General features: G+C 47.7%; 2 protein-coding genes across 3 annotated transcripts in view; one reads left to right on the forward strand and one right to left on the reverse strand.

Moving 5' to 3' along the window:
* Positions 1-19,608, forward strand: part of LOC309396231 (6-pyruvoyl tetrahydrobiopterin synthase-like) — a 59,807-nt gene that overhangs the window by 15,017 nt on the left and 25,182 nt on the right. The gene's annotated exons all lie outside the window — the stretch shown is intronic.
* On the reverse strand, positions 9,446-14,404 carry LOC309396228 (placenta-expressed transcript 1 protein-like). Its single transcript, XM_081961174.1, has 4 exons — positions 14,131-14,404; positions 12,721-12,928; positions 11,318-11,376; positions 9,446-10,187 (listed from the first exon to the last, which is right to left on the reverse strand). The coding sequence occupies exons 1-4, from the start codon at positions 14,297-14,299 to the stop codon at positions 9,937-9,939; spliced, it is 687 nt and encodes a 228-aa protein (XP_081817300.1). The 5' UTR covers positions 14,300-14,404; the 3' UTR covers positions 9,446-9,936.

Below are 19,608 nucleotides of genomic sequence, written 5' to 3' on the forward strand. Positions count from 1 at the left end.
GGATAGGATCGCGCGCCTTAATGCTGTCGGAGCATTCTGCGTGTGTCCTGGTGCACAAAGAAGTCGTTTATTACGCTAGTAATGCCAACAGACCATGCCAAAATGCCAACCAATTTAAGAAAGGACTCCCTGGAGAAGAGCCACATGCTGGGAATGATGGAGGGCAAAAGAAGAAGAAGGAGACGACAGACAATGAGGTGGCTGGATGGAGTCACTGAAGCAGCTGGCATGAGTTTAAATGGACTCCGGGGGATGGTAGAGGACAAGAAGGCCTGGAGGAAATGTTCTCCATGGAGTCACAATGGGTCGGGCATAACTTCGCAACTCACAACATCCATCCATCCATCCATCCATCCATCCATCCATCCATCCATCCATCTATCTATCTCAAGTATTTTGGCCACCTAATGAGAAGGAAGGACTCCCTGGAGAAGAGCCTCATGCTGGAGGGCAAAAGAAGAAGAAGGGGACGGCAGAGAAGGAGGTGGCTGGACAAAGTCACCAAAGCAGCCGGCTTGAGCTTCAATGGGCTCCAGAGGATGGTAGAGGACAGGAAGGCCTGGAGGAACGTCGTCTATGGGGTCGCAATGGGTCGGACACGACTTCTCAACTAACAGCAACAATTCCAACAGATGAATATGAACATGGGACACTAGATGAGGTTTTTGATTCTTGACAGGCTTTCTTGCCTTGTATGGAGAGTTTATAAAATCAGCTTTACATGAGACCGCTGTATCTGCATTTATGTTCTGTAGTGAGGAAAGGGTGAGGGCATTCAAAACTCTTAATAGTGTTTTGCAGTTTCCTAGGCAACCAGAACATAGGAAATCCAAGCGAGTGTTCCTTTTCAAACTTGGAGGGAGGAAAAATACTCTTCAATATTTCTCCCTCGGATGAATAGTTTGTCCCTATCTCAGGCACCCAGTATTGGCCTTGGAAAAACCCCCACTCTGTAATCTCTTCTGAGAAAGCTTCATCTCGCGAGGAACGTTGGGCACCACCAACGGAAGGAGATTCATGGAGGCACTTAGCTCACAGAGACTGCCCATTTAGATCTGAGCTAGTTTTCAGCTGGAAAAAACAATCTTCTGTAAGGTTTTTGAATTCAGCTCAGAATCTGATAATCCCAATGAAACTCTAAACATGAGGCTACTGATAATCCGTTTTTATTTTCTGCAGAAAGCAAAAAGACTTGACGGCATTTTTGTCTCCCATCTTAACAGAGCAAGCATAGAGAGAGCAAAAAAACAAACAGGCTCGTCATGAAAAAAACTTTTTGTCAAACTTCTTATAGTCTTACACAGCTTGCTCTGATCGTCATAGTGTTAGAAACATAATTTCATGTTATGCAAACCTCATGATTTTTCTCAGCGCACTGAAAACGACAGATTTTAGAAGAGGAAAGAAGTATATTTTCTGGAATATAAGACAGAGCTTTGTTAGGGAATGCTGAACATACATTTTAAGTTATAAGCAAGGTTACTTGTCACAATCCACTTGTTACTTTACTAGGCTAAACTTGGCAATTCGCCTAGAAAGTTTCATCTATGAAGTTGGCACATTGGGTTGCAACGGAGCTTCACTCAACAGCAATTTAACAAAAGCTGAATTAGGTTACACTCTGTGTGTGCTCTAATCCTTCAGGGATCCTTTCACTTCCTTAGTCTAAGGATCTCTTGTGGCATTGTTAGCAAAATGGTCTACCTGTTCTGACGCAGCAACTCCTTGTCCCGACAAAAAGCCCTTTTCTGTCTGGGTTGCAAGCGAGAAGCAGGTGGCTCTTGATAATTTAAGGGAGGATCTCTTCGTGCCTGAAGGGGCACCTGGAGGCGCATCGAGACAAGACTTATCTTTCACGCAGTTATCAATTTGGGTGCTTCCAGTTGGGAGTTCCTCCCCACATGGCAGTTCCTATCTTTTCCATCTCAGCCAGTTTTCCCAGGAGAGGAATTCACAAAGATAGCAATGATAACCATCATCAACAGCCACTGGAGGGCTAGAATTTGAGTTATCTCCAAGTGGGAGATAACCAATTTAAGCTGGTCAGGAGCTCACGTTCACCTCTCTCCTTCAACCACTCCCCCAAAAGAAAAATGATTTTTAGCAAATAGCCAAAAGAGAGACAAGGGAGATAAAGGACACAGGCATGTTTGCACTTTTAAAGAACATGCTATACCCGTGACGGCCAACCTATGGTACATGTTGAGCCATATCTGCCGGCACGCTGGGCGTCAGCTCCGGCATACATGCGCGTGTTGGCCAGCTGATTTTCGGCCTTCTGGATGGCTGGGGGAGGCTGTTTTCCTCCTCCCCAGGCTTCAGGAAAGCCTCCTGCGCCTGGAGAGGGGTTACGCACACATGCACAGGTGGGCGGGGAGGATTGAATTGGTGTGGGCATGCGTAGGGACGTGTGCGCGCACGATAGCACGTGGAGTGTGTGTGCCAATTTTGGCACGCCGTAAGAAAAAGCTTCGCCATCACTGTACTATACCAAGGAAGCTTGATATTCGAGCAAGCAGAGCTGGAACTGGGAATGATGCTGTCTGCAAATGGCCAGGAACCAGTTGTTAGTTATACAATACAATACAATAGCAGAGTTGGAAGGGACCTTGGAGGTCTTCTAGTCCAACCCCCTGCCTAGGCAGGAAACCCTATACCGTTCCAGACAAATGGCTATCCAACCTCTTCTTAAAGACTTCCAGTGTTGGGGCCTTCACAACTTCTGGAGGGAAGCTCTTCCACTGATCAGTTCTTCTTGGCCAGTGAAAGTAGTCTCTTAGAAAAGAATCTTTGATCTAGTCAAGGGAGTGTGCGGAAGAATTATTTTCCCTGTCCTTGTTACACAATCTTGAACTTTTATTTATTAATCACATTTCTATGGCTGCCCATCACAGAAAGTGATTTACGATGCAAGCAATGTCATGAGGGCCCAAGGACACGGTGGATTGTGGAGTATTGAAGAGCGGGATGGATAAAAAGCTCTTGAACGTCAGCCAGACACACACTTCATGGAAGACACAGGATTGAAAAATATAGGGAGACGGACAGGGGCTTCTGTCTGGATGTAGGAGAAACTCCCGGGGGGTGAGGGGAACTCACCGTGGAGTGAGAGCTACGCTAATATCGAAGACGTGGTGGAATAGAATCATTAGAGAAAGGATGCAAAAAGAGGGATAAAATGATATGTGGATGACAAACATAAAAATAACTTCTTAGTTGTTTAAAATAATGACCGTATTTTTTGGACTATAAGACGCACCGGTGTATAAGACACACCAAGATTTTGAAGATGCAAGAAAGAAAAAAAAAGGTTTTTATCCTCCCCAGCCCCCAGGAGCACTCGGCAGGCTTCAGAGTAGGGGAAGGCAAAAATGCCCCTGTTTTTGCAGAAAACAGGCAGAAAATGGGCTGTTTGTCACAAAAACAGAGGTGTTTTTGCCTTCCCCCAGCCCTGCTGAAGCCTGCAGAGTGGGGAAGGCAAAAACAACTCCATTTTTGTAAAAAAAAAAAAAAAAAAAGGCTTGTTTTTTGCAAAAAATGGGATGCCGGGGGGGGGGGGGCGCTTCGGGAGGCCACAAAATGGCTGTATTCGATGTATAAGACGCACCAACATTTCCAGGCTTTTTTAGGGGGAGAAAAGGTGCATCTTATACTCCGAAAAATACAGTAAATTGAATTTTGAATTGTCCCAGATGAGTTGGCCGTGGTGAGTTGCCCCATCCCATTCTGCCTTGCCTACCCTGGGAAGTCCCCTGGTTGAAAAAGCAGAAGGAGCCGTTGTGCTAATGGAGAGAGAAGGAAACGTCGAGCAAGCAGACTGGTCCCACTCCCAAGTCCTGGAGAGCCTCCTGGAGGAAGGTCTCTAGGACCCCCGTTCCAACCCTTAGAGACAACCGTCCCCCTCCGCTCCAACTGGTAGTTGAAACTGAACTGGCTTTTGCTTCCAAATGTTTGGCCCAAGCATTTGGAAACAAAACCCCCAAACCTCCTTGACTAAAGATGAGACAGAGCAGTGTTGGCGAACCTTTTTAGCACCAAGTGCCAAAATGGGAGTGCGTGTACATGCACGGGGCAGTGCCAAAAACCGGAAGAGCAGCTGGAAAGCGGAAGAGTGGTTTCCTGGCATGCATGCGTGCACTGGGGAGCTGAGCTTCCGGGTTCCAGTGTGCTCATGCGCTCCGGTCTTATGGTTTCTGGCATGCCTGCGCCTGCGAAGACTAACACATGCGCGCCAGAACCCCGAAGAGCTGGCATGCCTGGAGAGATGGCTCTTTGTGCCACTTCTGGTTATATTGCGTCTACCGCCATGGACAACCCCCCCCCCCCCCTGAGTACTCTGGGGAAACCTAGTAGACGTTTGAGCTGGGCGGAAGGGCAACTCTTGAGAGTCCCCACCACTTCTGAACCCTGCTCCTTCCCAACTTGGGCGCATGCTGCAAGCCAGCTGAGTCCCAGGGATGTGTGTTGATTCTTGGGGTAGGCGTGATTGCTGGCAAAGAGAGAGAAATCTTCACGATGGGAGGAAGCATAAAGTTTTTTATTTTTTATTTTCAAATCCATTCACAAAGATACACTCTGGTAAGTACTATTAACACTCCTCTATTAACTACTAACATTTATCACTCTCCTCTTACAAATGTCGAAAACACAGTTGGGGGTCACTTCCTTGCCTGCCGGTACCTCCACCCCACTCCTTCCGTCTTCTCATCCTCCTTTTTCTGCCTTCTTCTTTCCTTCTTCCCCTCTCCTTCCCCCACTCCTCCTCTCTCCTCCTCCTCCTTCCCCTCTCTCCTACTCTTGCTTCCCCAGGGAGGCTGCCTTTGAAGCCGCATTTGAGCAACACGGGAAGGGGAATTGAGCAAGGAGGAGGAACAGCAAAGAAAGAGGATTGGCAGCTGGCAATCCGAGGATCCTAGCCAGTCTAGGGGCTCTGTGCGTGTTGGCGTTGACCTAGATTTTGCAATACAGCTGCTGCTTCGCTGTTTACCTTTCTGGTCACACACACCCGTTGTGAGAAAGAGGCCGAACCTCTGGCGGGAAACTCGTTCATTCATTTGCTCCTTTGGCTGGAGGGGGTGGGATGGGAGGGGGGGTGGATCTCTGCCCATCCACGCCTGAAACCAAGCAGCTTCCCATGGCTTAAAAAGCAAGTCATGAGCCCCCTTCTCATTCCCATCTGGCAGCAGCAAATTTTACATTAGCACAAACCGGCCGCGGTGGGGAGGAGCCTTGCTTGAAGGCACAGCCTGCAGATCGCGGGGCATCGCTCTTCTGCCTGCACGAGAGGCATCTCTGCAAAGGCAGAACTACAAGGAGCAGTTGCCAAAAAACCCGGGAGCAATCCCTGTGTATCTTGCCATGTTGACAGGTCCCATCTTGAGCTGACTTTGGAGACAGGAAAGCATGGAGGGAATCAGTAAAGGGGGGGAATAGCATAGCATAGTATAGTATTGCATAGTATAGTATTGCATAGTTGGAAGGGGCCTTGGGAGTCTTCTGGTCCAACCCCCTGCTTAGGCCCCATTTATACCCAACGTTCGATTCATTGGGTATAAATGGGGCCAAGAGAAACTTGGCTAGGTGTTCAAAACTCTCTTATCCTTCCTTGCCCCAATATAGAAGAGATTCCTGCCATCCTCGTTCTGCCAGTTCCTTGGCCTTCCCTGCTTTGAAGGGATGGCATAATCTTGGTAGCCTGTCCACGTTGTTCTTTGCTTCACCTGCTACTAAATGAAACCAAGGTGGGGTTACTTTGACTTTCGTTCTCACACACACAATAGAACCACGAGGAATGTGAGATGTGGCTTAAACCCAGTTCGTGCTCCTCTTACTTGGGTAAACAAATCAGAGCTTACTCTCTCTCCATCTCCTCCTTAGGAGAAAGCAAATCAATAAGTCAATTGCCTTAAAGGGATGGCGTGTACAAAGACTAATTGGCTGGCGTTAACCTTGCTTGTTGTCATTTTTTTTTGGGGGGGGGTCATTAGCAACTCCTGGAGGAAGCGAACCCATACCAACGCGGGTAGGAACCCACCTGGTGCGAAGCCCACCACTGAGGTCTTCTGCAGACTTTTGTGACGGTGTATTTCTTCCATGGTTAAGTGTCGGTTTCAGTGTCAGTTCCAGCCCCCTCGGCTGTTTTTCTAGCCAAGTGCCAGAAACAGGCGCAAAACATGGCCAGAGAAAGAGGCCTGCTCGCGTTTTGTTATCTTGGCTGCTGCACATTTGGGTTCTTTGGGGTGCTTGAAAAAGCCACAGTTGTTGACGTTCAGCTCACTGGCGAGTGACTAATTGGAGCCAGCTGACTGCGACCAAGGCCTCCCAAATTAAACACGGGGCCTTCAGACAAAATGAGATGATGATATGGGTAAGGTCAGGCTGCTGCTTTGGCAGGGATGGCTCAGCACGCAAGGAGTGGATTTGATGCCCCAACGAGATGCTTCTGACTTGCATTTCACACACAGACGGGAGTTGAAGTCCGCGTCTCAAAGTGGCCAAGATGGAGAAACTTAGGGGCAGCTTCTGGGGTTCTACAGTCTTGGCATCCATTGAAAAACGCTGCCTGTGAAAATTGGAAGCCAAACCATCAGCCGTCTCCTCTAAAACTCTACCTCTGCTGTTTTCCAAATGTATTTCTCAAACTATTTGCGCAGCTTATCAACATTTTGCAGAGCGGACCTTGGACCACGAACAGAGAAGAACAAAGGCAAATCTCAGCCAGCAATTCAACATTAGACTAGGAGCAAACAAAAGGAAAAAAGTTTCTCACTTCGTTCGAAGACTCTTGGGGAAAGGAGGCCTGCTTTACTAAAAGATTTGTTAAAAGTTTTTAAAACTCAGTTGCACAAATTTGTGGGCGAAGTGATTCAGCAGCTTATCACCTGGGCAGGGACGGGCTGATCGTGGGAGGGGGCTATTGTCACACTTTGTGGCAGGAGATGGTCAAAATGCGGGACCTTAGAGCCCCTTAGCCTGAAAAGAGGCTTTGGAACCACTTAATGGCTAAGTTCAATCTACAATCAATGACATCAGGTGCCACAAAAAAGTGGCTTGTCATTTGCAAAAGCTGGGGAATTCTGGGAGTTGAAGTCCTCACCTCTAACGGTGGCCAACTTTGAGAAGCCCTGATCTCAAGCATGCTGGTTTGGATGCTGGCGCTGTGCAGATCAAGGAAACTGCTTCAAAAGAAAACAATGTGCAGGATGGGAGAATTAGGATTCCTTGGTGCTCTCTGGGCTTGGTTCCTTTCTTGTAAACATTTCACAACTCATCTAGACAATATCAGTACTAGAAGGGGGTGTGGTTTGCAAAGAGGAGGAAGAAGAGAAGGAGGAAGAAGAGGAGAAGGAGGACGAAGGCTGTGGGGTCCTTGGTGCTCTCTGAGCTTGGTTGTTTTCTTGCAGATGTTTCATTACCCAACTAGGTAACATCATCAGTGCCAGAAGGGAGTGGGTTTGCTCTTATATTCTAGTGCAGGGGTGTCCAAACTTGGGAACTTAGCCAGCCATGCTGGCTGGGGAATTCTGGGAGTTGAAGTCCACAAGTCTTAAAGTTCCCAAGTTTGGACACCCCTGTTCTAGTGGTTTGTCCTGTCGGTTATGGTTGGGTGGTCATAACTGTTGGGTGGTTAAGGTTATTTGGTTGGGCTGTTTAACGTTGCCTTTAGAGGTGGACTGCTGTCGGTTTGGCTGAACCGGTAGTGGAAGTCAGGCCTGGGTCGCAGAACCAGCAGTGACTCAGGCCTGCCACGACCCTGAACCGGTTCCCTTGCGGCTGCTGGGCCGCCGCCATTTTGGATTTCCGTGACTTGTTTGTGCAGAACAATTTACATTGAAGAGTGCACGCGCGTTGCTCACGGTTTGCAAACTGATAGTAAAACTGTCAGCAGCCAACCCCCAGTTGGCTTGTTTGGCAGTTTCTTGTTTGAGGTATTGGTGACGGGATTGTTAGTGGAGAGGTGCTTTGGTGTTATTGTTCCCTTTTTGACTTATTGATTGTCTTTTTGCACAGGCTACGGATATTGTTTACGTCTACGAGTCTGTTGAAGGCTAGTTGGTCAGAGTGCTTGGCTTCTAGACACTCCCCGGCGTTTTTGGGCTTGGCTTGGTCTAGGATAGTCCCAGTTTCCCCATGGAAACTATGCTCAAGTCTGTCCATAGGTTGTGAAATGGAAGAGTTTCCATCATGACTTCTGACTGCTAGTTGGTTGTTCATGGCTGCTGTCAGGCCTGAAAGCCATCTTTTCTTTTGGACTTCAACAGGCCTGCCAAACTTTCTACTATGCCTTTTCTATTGTGGGGAAAAGGGAGGGGGAATGATACAGAGTTGGGTGATATGTAGCCATAACAAAATTCTTTCTAGAAAACCAAGGTCATCCTTTGTCTCTGCACCTGACCGGAACTGGATGGGTGGAACGTGGCAGTGGGAGATGGGACCATGGGATGGACTTGTGGGTGTGGGGGAAGGATCTTGAACTTTCAACTGGGTGGGGGAAACCGGGAAACCTTCAGATTCGGGTTTCCCCAGATGTGCCAACACAGCTCTTTCAATATATTGCAATTTTGAGGCATTTCTTGCCTTGGAGTTTGATTTGTTTGAGGATGCTATCTGGAACCCCGACAGCTGCGTTCTGATAGTTTTCTGCCTCTTGGTTCTTAGTGGCCGTGGCAGTCATTAGACTGTCGTAGGAACATACAGTGGGAGAACGGGGGAATTAAAACGAACTATTCCTGGGTTCAGTTTTCAGAAAGAGAAAAGCCCCCTTGGGTTCCGGAGAGGAACTAAGGGCTCCCTGTCCATTGCTGAGCCTCTGACACGAAAGCAGGGGCATTTGGGGTTAATTTGCATCCCCACAAGCCGTGGCCGTTATGGAAGCCTTCGTTAAAATGGGCCCTGTGTTCTGCCGGCCAATAAAAATGTGGTGGTTATTCAGCAAGATTAGATGCATGTCAACATCAAGTGGGTGGGGTGGGGTGGGGGTGGGGGTGTTCTGGCTGAAACTGGCTTGCAGAGTCATTAGCAAAGGAAAAAAAAAAGGGGGGGGGGAAAGCAGGGAGCAGCCTCGGGGAGAGAAAAGCCACCGAAAATCATTTCTGTGCATTTGAACGGAGGAATAATTCAAAAGGGGTTTTCCAACTTCGGCCACTGTAAACCATGCTGAGCTGGGGAATTCTGAGAGTTGAAGTCCACCCTTCTTAAGAGTTGCAAGGTTGAGAAACACTGCCCTGGATTGTAAATAAGACGAGACCTTAAACCTAGGAGGACCCAACGCTCAGTTAGAGAAGGCCCCAAGTTCTAACTAATCTTCTGTCTCCTTTGCTGGCCTGGGAATTCTGGGAGTTAATGTCCACACAACTTCGAGTTGCCACAACACCGCCCGAGAGATTGAAGTTCGTCGTACCATCGTTCTCCCTCCCTCCCCACCAGACTCCGCCATTGCACCAGGTCTTAAGAATATATTTTATTGGCTTTGGAAAGCACAATGGAGGTTCAAAATACGTTTCCCAAAGATACAGTATGTACAAAAAAAAAAAGAGCACGCAGAGAACTTTTGGAAGTCCAACATCAGGACTGCGAGCTTCTAAAATCCTTCTTCTGTTTCTTGTTGCCTCCTCCAGTTTTCTTTTTTCTCCAAATCTAACGACAGTTAGTTCTTCAAACCCATAGTAGTAATAGTAGTAGTAGCAGCGAGCAGCTCCCAAGTTATTTTTGGAGAAAAGAAAAAGACTTTTTTTTTTCTTTTTAACACAGGAGAATGCCTTACCAGCCGGGGATTTAAATAGCAGAAAGTGTAAAAAAAAAAAAAAAAAAAGGAGAGGAGGAAGGAAGTGGATTTTGCAGGAGGGCTTTTGGGTTCCCAAGAAAATCAGTCCGTTAGTTCTCAAATCCCGGTTGTAAGCAAACACGGAAGGGTTCGCCCGACGCCTGTGTTAGAGCTCAGCCCAAGAGCTTGTATCCCAGAGAGATGGAAAGAAATTGCAGGATGGCGAGAAGGACCGAGCTGGCTTGGGTCACCGAGACCGAACTGTGTGGACCTTTGGTGGATTGGTGGGAAGACGCTAAGTTATGGTGGAATGAGGTGGAGTTGATGTGGTGGTGAACATCGGTAGGGTTGCTCAGAAGAGTCGGCTTGCCGGTGCTGCTGGTTGGCTGGGAGACGGAAGATGATGACATTGAGCTGATCACCTCTGAGAAGGAAAAATGGAAGCAAGGTTAGAGGAGTCCTTTTGCTGATGGAGAAATGGGGAGAGCTACTGTTCCTGTGATGTCAGCCCAGATGTCAGGCCTGCAGCCATCTTTTCTTTTGGGTCTTAGGCCTGCCACACTTTCTATTATTCTACTATGCATTTTCTATGGTGGGAAAATGGGAGGGGGGATTGTACGGAGTTGGATGCTATGTAGCCATAACAACGTTCTTTCTAGAAAGCCAAGGTCATCCTTTGTCTCTGCACCTCTGCACCTGATCGGAACTGGATGGGTGGAAGCTGCCAGCGTGGCAGTGGGAGATTGGACCGTGTGATGGACTTGTGGGTGTGGGGGGAAAGATCCTGAACTTTCAACTGGGTGGGGAAAACCGGGAAGCTTTCAGATTCGGGTTTCCCCAGATGTGCCAACATGTCTCTCTTCATCAATTGGAACTTTGAGCAATTCTTTGCCTTGGACTCTGATTTACTTTTGGATGCTATTTGGAACCCTGACACCAGACGTCTTTAGAAAACCCTTTGTACCTGCTCTTAAGTAGGCAGAGGTGATACTTGCTTGTTCTCTGAACTACTCAAAATTTCTGCTACCGGTTCTCCAGAACCTGTCATAACCTGCTGGATTTCCCCTTTGCCATAATCCCTTGTGGGGTGGAGTCTGGGCAACTGAATGGAGCTAGCAGACTGTTTTAATGGCCAGCTGCCCTTCCTGTCCCCAGTGTGGAGTTTCATTCAGCGGATATATTCTCATTGTTCCCAAAGAGAGAAATACCTGCCTCTACCTAGGATTGAACTCACAGCCTGCTCATTGTGAGGCGAGAGCCCCAACTCTAGGTGACTGCACCACTCCATCTTGACCATTCTGATAGTCCCCTAAAAATGCCCCAGCCTCCCAAGCTGTCTTGGGGAAGGATAGCAACACGGCACAAATGTTGCGTACTCTCTGAGCATCTGTGGAGTTTGAAGCACGGATGCTGAGAGGATGCAGCTTGCAGCTGGCGTCATAGTTGCTCTACTTCCACTTTGCTCAGGGCTTTGAATCGTCTCCAAACCAAACCACTGTGGCAAATATCCCTATTTTCCCGAGCCGTTTCCCCCCAGGAACCTGCTAAAATTACCTTTTTCCAGGGTCCTGGTCTGGAGTAGCGTAGTTCCATTGACGAAGGTGACAAAGGCTCTGTTTGCAAAGAGGCAAGCAGAAAAAGACGCGGTTGAGAAAAAGGAGAGAAGCTGGATCCACAGAAAGTCAATCATTGTTAGGGGTTTTTTTGCACAGAATTTAGGAAAGCAGGAACCACTGTTTAATTTTAGTTTCAAATGTCTGGCTTCCTGTCATCCTGTACCAGAATGAGGCAGAATGGTTTAGGAATGAGGCAAGCTTGATCCTGACCAGTATTCTATTCTTTCTGGGATTCTTACAAGGCATTTCCTGGTGATCAGAGCCTCAGTATTAAAATGCTGATTAATCATAAAAGGAATGAAACAATTCCATAGCTGGCAGATGGTATAAGCTAGTCTTGGATGGATGGGTGGAAGGAAGGAAGGAAAGGAGAAAGGAGAGATATAGGAATGAGGGACGGAAGGAAGGAAATGGGAATTGAAGGAGGGAAAGAAGGAGAGATATAGGAATGAAGGAAGGAAGGAAGGAAATGGGAATGGAAAGAAGGGAATGGGAGGAGGGAGGGAGGGAGAGATTAGGAATGAGGGAAGGAAGGAAGGAAGGAGATGGGAATTGAATGAGGGAAAGGAGGAAGGAAGGAAGGAAAGAAAGAGATAGGAATGAGGGACGGAAGGAAGGAAGGAGATGGGAATGGAAGGAAGGAAATGGAAATTGAAGGAGGGAAAGAAGGAAGGAAATGGAAATTGAAGGAGGGAAAGAAGGAAGGAAAGAAGGAGAGATATAGGAATGAGGAAGGGAAGGAAGGAGATGGGAATGGAAGGAGGGAAAGATGGAAGGAGAGATATAGGAATGAGGGACGGACGGAAGGAAGAAGATGGGAATTGAAGGAGGGAAAGGAGGAAGGAAAGAAGGAAAGATATAGGAATGAGGGAGGGAAGGAAGGAGATGGGAATGGATGGAAGGAAGGATTCACCACCTCTACCAGGGAACTGGATGAAAAACACGAGGTAGCTTATCTGAGCTTGATGTTGAATGACCAGAATGGCCAGCTCTGAGAAGCTGAAAAGAGCAGTACGGAGACATTATGTTCCTGTCTTAAGCTTCTGCTCTTCTAAGATATACTTCCCTGCCACATGGAAGCTTTACTTAGCACTTGGGGCTGAAAAACAGTTCTCCGTGTTTGGCCCTCGGGACTTCCATCTTTCAGCCTCACTTTCCACACAGGATTATGGCAAAGATAAAATAATAACAATAACAACAACAACAACAACAACAATAATAATAATAATGTGCATGCATTTGTGTGCCTCCTGCCTCCTTTAAAGACGGAGCACCTGAGCGTTTGAAGCGTACTCTGACACACACACATGCACACACCCACCCAATCCGGGGACCCCTCACCTTATTTCTGCCGATCCAATGTTGGTGTTGCTGGAGGAAATCCAGCGTGTGCGCAGGCTGGAGCCCGAGATGTTTTTCTGCATGAGGCTATCGGTGGGGCTGCAACGGACCAGCCGGTTCCCCTCTTCCCACAGCCCCCCACTGCTCTTCTCCGAAGGCTCAATTTGCAAGATGACGGAAGAGGCATTCTCTGCCCCGCTGATCGATACTGCCAAGGGAAGGAGGAGGAGGAGGAAGGAGAAGAAGAAGAAGAAGAGGAAATGTTCAGTTTGGAAGGAGAAGCCAAACCCGCTTGAGATGCCGGAGGAAAATTCCAACCTGGGCTTGAGATCTCCAGCATTCCTCATCTGTGGGCTGCCTCTGACTCAGGAGGTGAGTCAGTCTCTCAGTCCAGCTTGCGTTTCGACCAAGCGTGGCTGGCATTAAAGTTGTGAAATGGGGAAAACGCCCATGGGAACCAAGAGCAGGCCTCGGGGTTCCCTTCCGCAATAGGGGCATAAGCCAGCCAACCTGCCTCGGTGGCGTTTGGAAACCTTCCTCCCCTTATTACCCCGGTCTTAACGCTCTCTTCTGACGGGGAATGGATGCTTTGGAATGGATCGAACGTACAATTGTCCTTTCTAGCGACTCCATTTTTATTTTTATTCTTTTGCCAAGAAAACACCTAGAAACTCTTCTAGGCCAGGTGCTGTTCCTGCTTTACCTCCACAAACCTGCAGTGCTGCAATTTCTCCTTTTACCGATTGCACCATGAATTCTGCATTGCTCGGAGGGCCGTGGCTAAGAACAGCCCTCTCCTATTCCTCACGTTAATGTTCCCGACAGTGAGAACAATTAACCAGTGGGACGGACGTTGCCTCCAGAAATCATGGGTGCTCCATCACTGGAGGCTTTTAAGGAGAAACCGGACCGCCAGAGTGGTATAGGGTCTCCTGCTTGAGCAGGGGGGTTAGACTAGAAGACCTCCAAGGTCCCTTCAAACTCTGTAATTCTGTAGGGGTCTCCTGCCTGAGCAGGGGGTTGGGCTAGAAGACCTCCAAGGTCCCTTCCAACTCTTGTTATTCTGTAATTCTGTAAGGGTCTCCTGCCTGAGCAGGGGGCTGGACTAGAAGACCTCCAAGGTCCCTTCAAACTCTCCGATTCTGTGAATGGCAATGGGAAGAAGCCCTGCGATTTCCTTCCCCCTCCGTTCTCGAGTCCCTGCATGCCTCAAACTCCCCTTGGGGCATGCTAAATTCTGCAAAGACAGTTTAAAAAAAAAACACCTGGAATGATTCTTCTATTCATTCCCTGTGCAGCTGCTGGACTCAGAAGGCGGATGCTAACAGGGGGAGCTGAAATAATGGCGAGAGAATTTTACACACCAAAGAACAAAAGCCAAGACGGGGCCAGCCGTGAATCTGCACCTACCTGTATAGATGTCGTTGGGTGTATAATCGCGGGGCTCCACGTCCAGCCGGAAGGAGCCCCGTAGCACCGTCTTCTTGACCACCTCGCAAGGGGGTGGTTGGCAGAAAGCCGGCGAAACCAGCAGGGCCCCCAGGAAGAAGAGTGAAAACGTGAGCTTCAGCCAAGTCATCTTCCAAGTCTTCTCCTTCCTTTTTTCTCCTGTCTTCCTCCTCCTCCTTCTCTTCTCCGTAGGCTTCACCTGGTCAGCCCTGGAAATCTTTGGCAGGCGGGCCACCAGCCAAGCTCTTATATGCTCTGGAGGTTGCACATTCCTTCCCCTCTCACACCCTCCCCCGGTGGGAGGTTTTCCGATGGTGACACATCGGGGTGCTCAACCTGCCCAGCTGCTGCTGAACGAAACTCACATGACCTATGAGGCTATGGGAGCCCCCCAGGGGGGAAGGGGAGAAGGTAACGATGACTGCGATTGCCTTGCGGGCGTGGTCTACGTAGAGGAGAGGAGCAGCCTCCTCACTGGTTTTCTCCCAAGAGTTTCTATTTTGGTTTCTGTATCTGGGTCTGCATCTCCAGAGTGGAAAGTTTTCTCTAGACGGATCAGGAATTCCAGCCTTTTCTTGCCTCTCTCTCCAGGAAAATGGAGAATATTTGCCAAGGAATGTAGTAGCCACAGGGGATGTCCAAGCAGGAGAGCTTGGCAGCCAAGAATCTGGAGGAATTCCATAGAAGCTCCTCTTTTTTCCCCCCTCCAATTTGCACACTTTTTTTATTTATTATAAAGGTTTTTATTAGCTAAACATTAAAAACATTGGACATAGTGCGACATTTCTGGCATAAACATTTCCATATAGTGATTTAGATGTTACAACAATTACATTTTATATCAATTACATAGGTATGTGTGTAGTCGTTCAGATTACCTCTCCGTTGAACCTTTCTATTATATAATTACTAACCATACAAATACATACCCTATTCCTGCCTGTCACACATTCTTAATACCACGTTCTCCAATTCTGAACTTGTCTTGTGTTTTTCTGTCCCGGCCTTTTCCCCTCGTTTCTAACCATCGGAGCCACTTGTCCCAGATTTCGTGGTATTCCGTCTCGTCCTTTGCGCTCTAGAGTCAGTCTCTCCATCTCTGCTCACATCAGTATCCTATTTATTATTTCTTGTTCCGAGGGAGTCTCTTTGTTTTTCCAATTTTGCAATTTGCACATTTTTATGGGAAGATAACCCCCCCCCTTGCCAGCTACAAGCAAAGTTTATTGCCTTGGGGGGCTTCTAGTCTCACCCCTCCCTCAAGCGAAATGCAAGCAGCATTTCTGAAGGTAGAGATTCCATCATTAAAAAGGGTTACCTTTTGGGCATGCTAAACACACACACACACACACACGCATCATTATTAAGGGACTAATAAAAACAAGATAGACTCAGGCCTGATAAGGAACCATAAAGGCTCAAATTCCTTGAATCAGGTAATTCGGATAAAACAATCTCCTTCGGGGTTAAAAGCCAACCGGAGAAGACAATGGGCAAGCGTGTCACTGCGCAAGGAGTTATTTGCACAGCAAATTCCCTTTGCGGCCTTTGGCCTTCGGGAAGGGGGCGACGCAGCCAGCTTCAGGTCTCCTTTCGGGCCTGGGAGACTCGGCTGCTTTCGACTGCCTTTCCAGGCCAGTTGTTCTCCGGCTCCCATCAAGTCCAACATGGGTGTGGTGGTCCAAAAAGATCTAGGCATCCAGGTGCAGAAGTTTGGATCGGTCCAGGGTTCTGCAACAAGTTGGATGGACAGCCACCGGGCTGATTTTTCAAATGTTGCGGTGCCTTTCGGAAATAACCTTAGCCAGGAAGTGCTTTGTAGTGTTTTTGTTGAGAAGAGAAATAAATAACTTGGGATTTATGGGTCTGATGGTTAGCATAGCGGAAAAAGGGGGGAGAGAGGGGGGAGGAGGGAGGAGAGAGAGAGAGAGGCATAATTGCTGTAAAGAAAACTGAACCTTCCTTCCCTCCCTCCCATTTTTCTCCTTCCTTCCTTCCCTCCCATTTTCTCCTTTCTTCTTTCCTTCCTTCCCTCCCATTTTTTCCTTCCTTCCTTCCTACCTTTCTTCCTCCCTCCCTCCCTCCCTCCTTCCCTCCCTCTCCCTCCCTTCCTCATTTCATTTCCAATCTGTAAAAAATGTCTTTGAAGAATTTATTTTTAAAAACGAAACAACTGTAGTCTATAATCAATACTTTGGTACATACGGTCAGGGTGTGACTGTACCCCTGGCCTAGGAATCAAGGGCCATCCTTTTTCAAGAAGGAAATCTTAACTTCAGTCCAATCTTAAGACGTAAAGAGATGTTGCCAGAGGCTTCTAGGGGGTGTGGGAAGCCTCGGGGCCTTTTCCAAAATTAATACAGTATCTGCGTTCATATAAGCACGACTTCGTTCCTTTCTCCTGTCTCAAGTCTGATAAAGTTTGCACGCACAAAAGGCTTTCCTTTTAAGACTGCACCAAGGGGAGGGTCTTCCTTGCACCTGAGAGAGAGAGAGAGAGAGAGACGCTGATTCCCTGCCCTCCCATAAGAATTCACCGGTATTCATTTTCCAGATAGAAATCCTTCTGCCTTCCCGCTTATCTTTGTTTATGGACGAGATTTGCCTGCTGTCTGGCATCTAACAGGGTCTGGGTGGGTGGGTGGCCTTCAGAAATTAATTACACAAGAAAATGCAGGAAAAACAAAAGTCCTATCGTAATTCACGGAAATCATAAAAATTCAAAATCCATTTCCCCAAATGAGGCAGTTGAAATTTATAATGAATTCCCCCCCCCCCCCAATGATGACAGCAAATATTGGAGTAATCAGAAGTTTTTTTTTTTAAAGGATGATTAAGTGCGGAATGTTAGGTTTTCATGTGCTCGTTTTGGGATTTTAAGATTCCTTCCCACCCTGAGGGATGATAAAATATATTCTCTGCCAAAGAAATGCAGCTTCTACATTAGCTCATCTCTCTCTCTCTCTCTCTCTCTCTCTCTCTCTCTCTCTCTCTCTCTCTCTCTCTCTCTCTTTCTCCCTCCCCCCCTTTCTTCTCTCCTTTTCTTTTTTCCCCCTCTTGCGTAAAAAAAACATATTGCACAGCTTATACATATTCTGCAGTTTCCAGCAGGAAAACTGGAACCAGCTCGAAATTTCCGTGACATCACCGCAGTTCACGCGTGGGCTGGACAAATGCCGTGCAACCCATGATCATTGGTGCGTGTTCAGACCTGCCCTTAGAAACCAGGTTTGGCGTTGAAGGATGCCAAAGATTAAAAGCCCAAATATTAGGGCAGACGTTTTGATCCGTGGGCCGCTGGATTGGCAGGCAGGACCTCCCGGACTCTTGTAGAGTAGTCATGGCTTCCTCCCAGGTGTGAATTAAATCCCCGTCCGGCTGTTCCTCGAGATGGGCCATTAATATTTGCCCTCTCCAGCCCGTTCCTGCAATCTGCCGAGGGCTGTTTCATGACACACCAGCTGAGTCTCTGCCATGACAACCCAGCCCGGAGGTGGGTTGCGGCATCTCAGGTGAGGCAAAGGTGGGAGAAGGTACCTTGCCTACACCCGGTGGAAACCCTGCTGCTTCAACATTCCTGCTCTTGAGTAGGCAGGGATTTGACTTCCTGTGCTTCAGCTCCCAAGGCTTATGTGGGTGGGCCGGAGTTTGTTTTGCTCCACTGAAGTGGATTCAGTGCAGGCCCAGACAACAGGTGGCCTCCATGGAGGGAAGGTCTTGAAGTCCAAGGGGAAGTAAATTGGGGGTCCCACCTGCTCCAGGAAGAGCAAAGCATCAACTCCTCCGTTTCAGCAACCCGCTTGTTCCCCTTTTGGAACAAATGGCCCAAGCGTGTAGAAAAAACCTGGGGTAAGCTGTAGGTCGCAGAAGAAGTGGTAGGCATGCAAAAGTTGGCTTTCCTTCATTTCTTTGGGGCATCTGTTGGACCATGTCTTGGCTAGCTAGTCCAGAGAATAACTACTTACTTGCTTGCTTACTTAGTTACTCACTCACTCACTCACTCATTTATTTATTTGTAAAATATACTGGCTTCCCATCTTACCACAAGATAATTTCCCAGCTATTTGCACATAACAGAACAGAATAAGAAAAACCGGAAAATCTTCAAAGAAAAACCAGAAAGTCCAGTTGCCTCTTAGAAAAAAAAGAAGAAACAAAAGCACCTTTGGGACAACAGAATGAGAGAATAACAGAGTTGGAAGGGACCTTAGATATCTTCTAATCCAACCCCCTGCTCAGGCAGGAGACCCTCTACCATTCCAGACAAATGGTTGTCCAGTTTCTTCTTAAAAACCTCCAGTGTTGGAGCATTCACAACTTCTGGAGGCAAGTCCTTCCACTGGTTAATTGTTCTCACTGTTGGGAAGTTTCTCCTTAGTTCTAGGTTGCTTCCCTCCTTGATTAATTTCCACCCATTGCTTCTTCTCCTGTTTTCAGGTGCTTTGCAGAATAGGTTGACCCCTTTTTCTTTGTGGCAGCCTCTTGCATACATGTTTCTTCTACATCAGGATGCCAAGCTACAATCTGAGGATTTTTCCCAACCTTGTTCTTTTTCTTTTATTATTTGGTTGGGTTTTTGACAAAATAAGAGCAGTAGAATGGGAAGAAGTGGAAGTAGAAAACTATGGATTTACCACCGATTATCCATTTTGACTAGGGCGTATTGACTAGCAATGGGCCTTTCACTTGGCATTTTCCATATCTATTATAATTTCACCCTGCATCCAGATCATGCAAAGCTGGGTGGGAGTGGCTAGATTAATAAGATCAAAGGAAAGTCATGTCTTTGTAGAGTCCAAGGGGCTAATCAATCAGTAACACAATCCGGAATGAATTTCTTGGGTTTTAGACAGAACTGGTATAAAACACATCAGTTGCATCTCCTCCTCCTCCTCCTTCATAGTCCCAATTAGCTGATGAACACCCAGGAATTCTGGGAGACCAAATCTACACATCTGCAACTGGCCCAGGTTGAGAAACATTGCATTAAACTAATTATTGATTGACTGATTGAGGGCTGGGTGTGATCCTTAAATGATAGGGAAGTAGAAACCTGGTCTGCTGGATGCTCTCGCTTGTCCATGCCTCCCTCGCCTAATTGCCGGGAGACTCAACTCGGAGGAGGTGGAAGAGGTTGGCGAAAGAGGGCAGTCAAGACTTCCTCTGGCACCAGGAGAAGGAGACTGCTGCAATTCAATTCTCTGGACGGTTTCGTTGCCTCCTCTCCCCATGGAATTGAAAAGCGCCTGCGGTGAGAGGGAAGGGTGGGGCAGGCAGGCAGGCAGACAGGAGGGGAGGGAAATTGGAAAGGAAGATGTGGTTGAGAGGTGTTCGAGGACCTTTAGGAAATGGAGCTGGTGGTGGGTTGCCCATGCAAGGGTTTGGATCAAGGTTGGATCGCCTTGCAGTCCAAGGGACTCAATGCAGGAGTCTTCTCCA

Source organism: Natrix helvetica (genome assembly GCF_964273705.1).
Source record: "Natrix helvetica genome assembly, chromosome: 8".
Taxonomy (NCBI): Eukaryota; Metazoa; Chordata; class Lepidosauria; order Squamata; family Natricidae; genus Natrix; species Natrix helvetica.